Below are 10,518 nucleotides of genomic sequence, written 5' to 3' on the forward strand. Positions count from 1 at the left end.
ATATATATATATATATATATATATACATATTCACTTACATATCACTAGCATAATTAATATAAGTGACATGCCTTATAAACATAGAGATCATTTACTAATACTAATACTAGAATTTACTAATACTAATACTAGGAGATTTCAATTTTCCGAACATTACCTGGAATAATGGATATGTTGAAAACGTAAATAGCAGTGAAATTTCAACAGAACACATTTTCATTGATATAATAAATGATGAATTCTTAATTCAGCATGTTAACTTTCCAACTTTTCAACTGTCAGACACAAAGGTAAAGAACACACTGGATTTTTACCAAAGATAGTAACAGAATATATGAGCTCCAATCACATGAAATTCTGGGTTGTGCAAACAAGGGGCACTTAGTACTTACATTTAAACTTGAATTAGACATAAACCAGACAAGCAGAACACCAAAATATAAATTTGACTACACCAGAGGAGATTACACAAAAATAGACAAAAAAGTTAATTCGATCAACTGGAGCTTCTGTTTCCACAATTTAACAACACAACAAATGTATGATACTTTTATATTACACATAAACTATCTGAGTAATTTAAATATACCAAAGATTGATGTTAATGCAAAACATAAACACAAACGAAATCCATGGTTTAGTAATAAACTTAGAGCACTAGTACGAATGAAAAAAGATCTAAGATACATAAATCTAGCAAACAAATGGAAAGATGCAGTACAAGTCAATGCTACAAAACAATAACAAAATTAGTATCCAAAGAAGCCATATTAGCTAGAAAAGATTATGAAAGAAACCTGATTATAAAATCAAAATCTAATCCAAAACTTATTTTTAAATACGTAAACAGTCAGAGGAATACTAAGCAATCAATAAAAGCCATTTTGAATTCTAATGGTACTGTAACAAATGACCAAAGTGAGATCGCAGATATTCTATACGACCAGTTTCACAGCGCCTTTGTAAACGAAAGCAGCATTATGCCAGAAATAGCAGATAAACTAATAAGTTGCACACTTGATCTAAGCGATAATTTTATTGACTACATAGATATTCAGAATCGTCTTGAAAAATTAAATACAGACAAAGCTTGTGGTGTGGATAATTTACATCCTATTTTACTAAAGCATTGTGCAAAATCATTGGCACTACCACTTACATTAATCTACAAATCATCTTACAATACAAGTAACCTTCCTCTACAATGGCGCGCAGCAAATGTGACTCCAATTTTAAAAAATGGATGTAAGCTAAACGCATCCAACTACAGACCTGTGTCAATCACATCAATAGCATGTAAAGTATTTGAAGGAGTTATAAGAAATGAAATGCAAAATTTTTTTGACAACCATAATATAATCTCAAAATGCCAACATGGCTTCGTAAAACGGAGATCGTGTACAACAAATCTTTTAGAGACACTTGGTTTTATCACACAGAAACTAGCAAAAAACATACCAGTAGATGTTATAATGCTAGATTTTGCGAAAGCATTTGATACAGTGCCACACAAGCGACTTTTATTAAAGTTGAATGCTTATGGAATAAAAGGAAAATTTTTGAACTGGATTGAGGCATTTCTGAATAATCGAATTCAAAGAGTTGTCCAGGGTGAAGCGGTGTCAACATGGAAAAAAGTATCAAGTGGCGTTCCACAGGGATCCATTCTGGGGCCATTCCTTTTCATAGCATACATTCTTTTTTATAGCATACAATGACTTGCCAGAAAAAATCAAAAATATGGTGAAAATATATGCAGATGACACTAAAATCTTATCAGCTGTATATTCAATTGAGGACGCCAAATTAGTTCAAAGAGATTTAAATATTATAGAAGATTGGTCAGAAAAATGGTTAATCAAACTGAATGAAAGTAAATGTGTAGTTTTGCAATATGGAAAAAACAATATAAATTTTAATTACACAGTAAATAGGTCAAAAATTAATAATTCTACACATGAACGTGATCTTGGTGTAAATTTTGATCAGCGCCGTGCTGTAACTTTTGGGGGCCCTGTGCAGAAACTAAAAATTTTTTTTTCTTTTAATTCGTAGTAATTTATGGTATTGGAGAAGTTTTTCTAATTTTTTAAATAGGGGGCCCAGTGCGATTGCACTTGTTGCAGTTGAGGTATTCCATGAGAAAGTGGGACAAATTTTTAAGGTTTGTAACCCACCATCTCAGATTTCTTTCATACTTTGTAAAAATGGTCACCTATATAACATAGACTACCTTGCAAAATTTTAGCACTGATATCGAAATGGTTTTGGAGATATTGTTACATTAAAATCAGCTATTTTTAGCAGTTTTTTTTGTTCGGCGGCCATTTTGATTTTACTATAGTTTTTGTTTTACAAGTTACAGTTCAACTATTCATGTGATTAGGCTGAAAATTAGCACCAGCATAGTTTTAAAGACGAGGAATCAGAATATGATATTTGTTTTTAATGAAAACAATTAGAAGTTTATCAATATTGGAATTCTACTTCACCTAGAGCTATTTTTGAAATTTTAACAAAGGCAGAAAGGAGGTCTGGTAACCACGGTAGCATTAATTTTTTGAGAGTTTTTTTATGTTTTTATTAAAATAGATATATTAAAGAGTTTTTTGGTACAAAATTGAGAGGTGGGTTTTTTGAGGATTTTTATAAATAATTAAACAAATTATAATGAAAAATTACATATAGATTACTTATTAAGAAATCGCTTATTTTGAAAACGTCAATTATAAGAAAAAAAACCCATTAACAATAGTTAAAATAAAAAATTCATAATAAATGTAATATATTGAGTCAAAATAATCAAACAAATACATGTTTTAAATAAAAAACTAGTCAATAAAAAACCAGAACTTGCGTCTGAATAATTCGTAAATTGCTTATAAAAGAAAACTGGTGTAATAAGATTGAGTTAATTTAAAGATTGGATTTTGGGCAAATCATCTGTGTCTATCTGGTATATGCGCCCTGTTCTTGAAGACAATGGTTTTTTTATCATAATTAAAATATGGGGCTTAGGAACCCAACAACAATCATCTCTACTAGGCCAGTAAAATGAAGTGTTAGGTAAATGAGGATGCATGAATTTTACAAGGGCGTCTTCATTTCTTTCATCAACTTCAAATACCAAACCAACCCAGTTAAACATATCATATTTGCAGATACAATATTTTCCTGCAATAATTTCTTGAAGATATTGATTTGAGCCAGTAAGGTTGAATGTTAGATTAAATTCCTCCTGCTCAGAGACTCTTTTGACATTTATGCTTGTTGCATCCTGCGGAATAAATTGGTGGAAACTTCTTGTACCAGGTAAAGTCTTTGCATTATTCAATCGGAGAGCCAATGATTTACGGACTGATAAAATATCTTCGCCTTTTAAAAAAAAGAAGTGGATGCCAAATATGTTATCTTTTGAAAAATTGAACATTTCTTCAGCGTTCTGAATTTGTAAGTTAATTGGACATTGAAGACTAACACTTGAAACAAGTCTTTTAACTGTTCCACCAATGCCATCACATGGCGACTTTCCATGTGATGTTGCAAAGAAATTCCATTCACATTGCATCCCAAAATCTTCAACATGATGGCATAAATTTAAAAAATGTTTGCAATTTTTGTATTGGCCAGCACAACCATCAGAGAAATAGTGGATTTTTGTGGTATTGGGAAATATTTCTTTTACAAATTGGACAGTTCTTTTTACTATACAATAAATAAATCCAACATCATGTGTTAAGTCATCAGATATAAAACATAAAGACGTTGGTTGACTTTTCGTAGCACCCTCATCGCTTTTGTTATAAATAACTACAGGATGTAGTGTGCATTGCTGTTGGTTCCAGTGGTAACTCTGGATTTCGTCTTGTATGATAAATTTAAAGTTTTCTGCAAAATCAAATAAAATAACAATTTCATTTATGGGTAAAGATGATTTTAATGTATTTAAATATTTACTTTGTGCTTTAGCAATATGATTGAGATGTTATGCTATCAAGTTTTTCACTGAGATTTTCAATGAATTCGCTTATCGTAGATGAGTAACTTAGAAGCTATGCTCTATCTGTTTTCCTCCACTGTTTGTATTTAATTATTTCATTTTCATCCAGTTTATCATTCTCTTCAAATGATGCTTCATTTTGCAGGGCAGCAATTACATCTATGGACCATGCATTCCCTTGACTCTCTGCTACAAGCAATCTTCTCAATAAGTTCATGGTAAGTCTTCTCCAGTTTAACGACGCTAACCATAAGCCTTAGGTTTTTGTGTATTGCACAAATACAAACAGCATGGGTTCCTTTTTGACCAGCATAAATACACTATTCCGCCTTTAACTGAGCAAATTTAGAAAATTCTGTTTTGGATTGATTAGTAAATAATTCCTTTAAATTGCAAAGGAGTAATCGCTTCGATACATGTTTATTTTTGGATACACTTACAAAACCTTTTATACCTGGCAATTGCTTACTAAAGTGATCATTACGATAGAAGCTTGCCACCTTATCAATGATATCTAATTTTCAATTCTAACAATGTTAGTTTTTTCTGGAAGTGTTAATATTCCTTTTTCAAATTTAAGTTTTCTTGCTTTAGTTATGGTTGACTTTGATATATTAAATACTTCAGTTGCTTTCCTTAAAGACCATGAATCTGGAACCAATGTTAAAATCTGAATCTTTTCTCTTCTATTTGCTGTTTTCAGCTTTTCTTGCATTGAAAGTATTAATTTATCTAGATCTTCAGCTTTCTTTTGATGTTCAACATTGGGCTCCTCAGTAACATCATTTTTCAGGTCTGTTGCGTTAACATTGAGGATAACTGATAGCTTTTTTGACATAACATCAGTAGCTTGCATTAATTTTCTTTTCCCTAGAGAAATTTTAGCATGTTGTGGAACCCCATGAAATTTTACTGGTGATACATCTAATTTATCAAAACTGGTGTTTATAAGTTCTTTTTCTTGTGCAATTTCTATGTCTTTATCAAAAAATATTTGTTCCAGAAAATCATCTTTACCATTGTGGTCCTGTAAAGTAGACCAATCATCTATTTTTTTTATCACTTCTTTTCGACATGAAGGACACATTTTAAAACCAGGCGTTGTTTCAATACCAATTGAACACATATCTTTTGCCAGTTGAATATCAATTTCTCGCAAACCACCTATAAATATATTATAAATGAATAAAATTCGCCAAAATTAGGAAATAAAAGTTTAGATTATATAATAATGTTAGAAATAAAATAAAAAAATTAAAACTTTTCAAACTAATTGAAAGTGTACTAGATGCATTTTTTGTAAAAAGACAGCACAATAAGTTAAAAATATATAAATTTACCTTTTATATTAGTTTTATGCCTTTTAAATGGGTCGATGCATTTTTTTTGGGAATTAGCAAACCGGTTAAGTAAAATTTGCTCATGATGTAAACAAATTTTAACATTAACGTTCAATATTGATAGCCCAGATCTCCATAATAATAAATTTTTATTTCTCTCTGAATAGCTTGATAAATCTTTCAATCCAATTGATTTCGTGTGCACCATTTTATGACATTGATCATTTGATAAAATACCAACTGAACACAAAATCTTGTTCATTTTATTTATTTCAATTTTTTATTTAGCTATAAATAAACACAAAATACACAGATATGTATACATTTATTAAAAATGGAAAAAACTTTTATCATTAGTATTTTTAAATATGATAATATGTATTTATTTATTTTTTACTTTTATTTTATATATTTTTTTTAATTTAATGATTAGCTACAGTGAAGAAACAACAGCTGGTAAAATATCAGAATAATACTAAGTTTTAGTGTTTTAATATTGAATGTTTCTTCTGTTTTAGTGAAAGATGACATTATATGACATTAATTAGAAAGCAAAAATTTATTTTAAAAAGAAATATTTATCTGAATTAAAGTTTCTTTATATAATAGGTTAAAAAGTTTTCTTTTGTATAATATTTGATGACTAATGAAAATTGTCAATGTCAATTATTTAAAAAAAATTATGAACACTGACCTATAAAACTTATTTTTTCACATATTACTCATATATTTTTACACAAAATTTCAAAAAACCCACCTCTAAATTTTGCATTAAAACACTCATTAAAATATCTATTTTAATAAAAACAAAAAAAATTTTACAAAAAATTAATGCTACCATGTTTACCAGACCTCCTTTCCATCTTTGTTAAAATTTCAAAAAAATCTGTAGGTGAAGTACAATCCCAATTTTGATATAGTTCTTAATATTTTCATTAAAAACAAATGTCATATTCTGATTCCTCGTCCTAAAAACTATACTGGTGCTAATTTTCAGCTTAATCACATGTTTAGTTGAACAGTAACTTGTAAAATAAAAACTATAGTAAAATCAAAATGGCCGCCGAACATAAAAAATTGCTAAAAACTGCTGATTTTAAAATAACAATATCTCCAAAACCTATTCGATACCAGTGCTAAAATTTCGCAAGGTAGTCTATGTTATATAGGTGACCATTTTTACAAAGTATGAAGAAAATCTGAGATGGTGGGTTACATGCCTGTCCCACTTTCTCATGGAATACCTCAGTTGCGATAGTACAGCGCTGATTTTGATACATCACTGAAATGGAAGAAACACATAGTAGCGTGTTCATCAAAAGCTAATGCAATAATGGGAATGATAAAAAACACTTTTGTCCATTTGGATCAGCATCTTCTTAAGCAACTATATACTACTTTTGTTAGACCTCTGATTAAATTTGCAGCGCCAGTTTGGTCACCAAACTGCAAAGGTGACATTGAAATATTAGAAAGGGTGCAACACAGAGTGACAAGGATGATAAAGAACTTAAGAAGCTTGCTGTATGAAGACTGTTTACAGATACTTGGTTTAACAACATTGTCAGAAAGAAGGAAGAGAGGAGATCTTATTCAAATATTTAAGATTTTTAATGAGATTGAAGCAGTAGACCTTTTAAACAAACCAGTATTTTCAAAATCATGCAGAGGTCACAGCAGAAAATACAGCAGAGAGCAAACCAAGTTTGTGCCAAGATATGAATTTATCATAAATAGAACTGTGAATTTGTGGAACAAATTGCCATTGGAAGTGGTCATGTCGGGAAATGTAAACATTTTCAAAAACAGTTTGAACAAATTTTTGGCATTAAAAAAATAACTTAGATATATATATTTTTTTAAATTTGTTCATTATTATCTTTAGTAAATTTTTGTATATTTTTAGATTGTCAAAAGCTGTCAAAGTGAGTTTTTAACTCACTCGCTGTTAACACAGCTACAGTTTTAAATACTACTACTACTACTACTACTACTACTACTACTACTACTACTACTACTACTACTATTTATCATCTCGCAAGATTATTTGTGCTTGTTGTGGCAAAAAAAATTTAAAATGTTCTATGTTGGAACCTGGAACTCAGTTCCTAAATCTGGTTCAAATGTATGCAAATAGTAACTACAATCCAGATCTACTTTCTAGCCCAACAGGTTTATGTTCAAGCTGCAAGGTTTACTTATACTCTGCCAAAAAAGGAGAGTCATTATCTATTGTAACTTTAGAAAATTGGTTGCTCACGTCTGAGAGAATTAGATTACTTCCAAGATTTAAAGGTAAATATGTATTCCATATTTCTCTGAAATATATATATATATATATATATATATATATATATATATATATATATATATATATATATATATATATATATATATATATATATATATATATATATATATTTATAGGTGATGCAGAGTCAACCTGTGATTGCCCACTATGTGTTATGTCCAGAGACAAATCCAAAGAGGTAAACCTTAAGGTAATGTATAACTTTTAATGTAAACATAGTAACAAACGTTTGAAAATCAACTTTCAAAAAATATAAGTTGTAATTTACTTATTCAATTTGAAAATTGATTGAGTTACCATAAATAATAACTTATAAAGTATAAAAAATTATTTCTTAGGATGTTTAAAGTGTTTATTTAAATGAACCTGAGGTATCAAATGAAGTTATTTAAAAAATTTGCTTTAACTGTTATCAAAGAATTGGAGTTGGAATTCGACATTCCTGTAGTAAGAAAGATACTGTGGAGAACATAAGAATGTTGATGATCTCAAAAGGTATTAGAATAAATAAATTATAGTCTGTATAACAGTTCTTATTAAATCTTATGACAAGTTTTAAATGTTAAATTTTAGGTTTAAAAACAGTAGAACAAGTCCTCTCCAAATCTCTAAAAGAAATCCAACAAGTTCAAAACATTCAATTGGGGAAAACTTTAAAATTGTCGACAGGTGGGACTCCGTTAAGTTTACAGATAGGAAAGAAGAGGACAATGAAAACAATATCAAGTCAAACTTTCTATAGTATAAAAAGAAAGCACGATCTATCAGATTCTACAATAAATTCAATTGCAATGGATTGCAGAAAAGATTTGGGTAGATTGGGAGTGGAAGCTAACACTTCAAAGAAAATAAAGATGTGGTCATCTAGTCTTGATGATTATTACGCAGTAGAAAAAGTGGAGTTTACAGCTAAGAAAAAAGTTGGTAATAAAAAAATCCTACATACTGTAATTAAAGATTTTGTGTATGTGAAAGATTCCAAATCACTTGTTGAACTTATTTGCACTGTTAGGGGACTAGAAGTAGATAAAGTTATTATTCGTGTTGGAATAGATGGTCAAGGATCCTTAAAATTTGTTATGAATGTTTTTAATATAGAAACAGATATTGACTGTCGAGAAAACAAAAATACTGGTGTTAAGAAAGTTCTGGTATTGGCATTTGTCAAAAATGTTACTGAAAATCATGCAAACCTTCAGATAATTATCGAGAAAATAATGCTCAACAGACTTAAGTTCTACTTAAGAGGAAAATACTCTTGTTTATATTGCAATGGTGAAAAGTCAAATCTGGGAGAACTGAGAACTTTCAATAAGTTAAAGTTGCTGTATACAAGCTTTGCTGAAAATGAATCTAAGAAATGTTCTATGCAAATCTACAAAAATGTTATTCATCCATGTCTGCTTGAAGTAGCTGGAGATACATATGTACTTGATGTAGTTCCTCCACCAGAACTTCATTTGCTGATGAAGATTGTTACAGAGATTTCTAATGTTTTATGTAAAGAACCTGAAATTGCTGTATGGCTAAGTAACCATGGGATAGTTTGGCATGGATATAATGGAGGTGGGTTGGATGGTAGAAATGCTAACAAAATTCGGAAGCTTCTGCCTGATTTGGAACAACATATTTTTGACCATTATCCTTCTTATAATCCAGTTGTTGAGCTGTTAAAATCATTTTCTATAGGTAATTTATACACACATCTCACACACACACACACACACACACACACACACACACACACACACACACACACACACACACACACACACACACATATTTGTGTATGAACTATTTTTTCAATTTAAAACATAACTTTAAATTATATGGTTAAATTTCAACATTAACCATGACATTTTAGTTGTCGATAAGTGCTTTGGTATGAAACTTCATGAGGGTTAAGCAGATGCCATTGCAATGTATGTTAAGAAGTTAAAGGTAAATTAAAATTTGAAAATAATTTTTAAGAAAAGTTTGAAAAAAGAAATTTTAGGAAAGTAATTATTGAATATGATGTAGAAATAAACAAGGAAACAATTCTTATTTATAAATATTAAGTAATAGGCATACTAGCTATTTATTTTTTACTTTTGATTTAGGAAACTGAACTTTATGTTAAAATCAACTTTAACCACAATCTCTCAATGGGGTGGAAAGGTCATATTATTGAACACCACCTCATTAATTTCTTAAACAATATTAGAATGCCATTAGGCATATTTGCTGAACAATGTTCCGAATCTGTTCATCACAACATGCTGAAAACTCTGAGTAGATTCGCAACATCTGAATCCAGATCAAACCATGGAGAACTACTGAGAAGATCAGTGATTGAATACTCAAGCAATAGAGTTTAGATGATTTCATATAAATCAATCATTGGAAAGTCTGTGAAATAGTCTGTGAAAAATTTGTAAAATCCATAAGTTTATTGGATTTCCCTATTATAATACGATTACTTATCTTTTATATAAAATTGTATGTCTTTTAAATGATACTTTTTGTATTATATTCTGTATAATATTTGTTATTTTAATACTTAATAAATTCATTTATAAATCATGTTGCTTTATCTATAAGTTTATCCTTAAGCCTAATTTTGCTTGAGTTTGATTCTCAATTTTTCATGGACTTTCTTATTTTAATATATTCTAGTTATATTTTATTATGTCTTAGATATTATAATTGTATTATATTATACATATTTGTTATTTTAATACTCTATAAATCTATTTAAAAATCATTTAGATTTGCAATTTAGGACTTTTTTTATATTTTAACAATTAAAAACTAAAATATTTTTTGAAGAAATATATAATAATTTTAAAATATTCCCCAAAAATATTTTTAAAAATTTGGGGAGG

The 10,518-nt window shown here is 29.2% G+C and overlaps 2 protein-coding genes across 3 annotated transcripts; one reads left to right on the forward strand and one right to left on the reverse strand.

Annotated features, from left to right (window-relative positions):
• The first annotated feature begins 704 nt into the window (after nt 1–704).
• LOC124807737 (uncharacterized) lies at nt 705–10,216 on the forward strand. 2 transcript variants are annotated; one of them, XM_065813521.1, is made up of 7 exons: nt 6,477–7,129; nt 7,247–7,635; nt 7,768–7,841; nt 7,990–8,146; nt 8,225–9,340; nt 9,516–9,592; nt 9,754–10,216. In XM_065813521.1, the coding sequence occupies exons 4-6, from the start codon at nt 8,128–8,130 to the stop codon at nt 9,554–9,556; spliced, it is 1,176 nt and encodes a 391-aa protein (XP_065669593.1). In that variant the 5' UTR covers nt 6,477–7,129; nt 7,247–7,635; nt 7,768–7,841; nt 7,990–8,127; the 3' UTR covers nt 9,557–9,592; nt 9,754–10,216. The 2 variants fall into 2 exon arrangements, 1 of the variants encoding a protein (XP_065669593.1); XR_010642477.1 differs by lacking the exons at nt 7,768–7,841; nt 7,990–8,146; nt 8,225–9,340 and having other exon boundaries at nt 705–7,635.
• Nucleotides 2,756–5,602, reverse strand: LOC136088159 (uncharacterized). The gene is made up of 2 exons (XM_065811837.1): nt 5,341–5,602; nt 2,756–5,164 (listed from the first exon to the last, which is right to left on the reverse strand). The coding sequence occupies exons 1-2, from the start codon at nt 5,600–5,602 to the stop codon at nt 4,515–4,517; spliced, it is 912 nt and encodes a 303-aa protein (XP_065667909.1). The 3' UTR covers nt 2,756–4,514.
• Nucleotides 10,217–10,518: the final 302 nt, after the last annotated feature.

This window comes from Hydra vulgaris, chromosome 12 (genome assembly GCF_038396675.1).
Source record: "Hydra vulgaris chromosome 12, alternate assembly HydraT2T_AEP".
NCBI lineage: Eukaryota > Metazoa > Cnidaria > Hydrozoa > Anthoathecata > Hydridae > Hydra > Hydra vulgaris.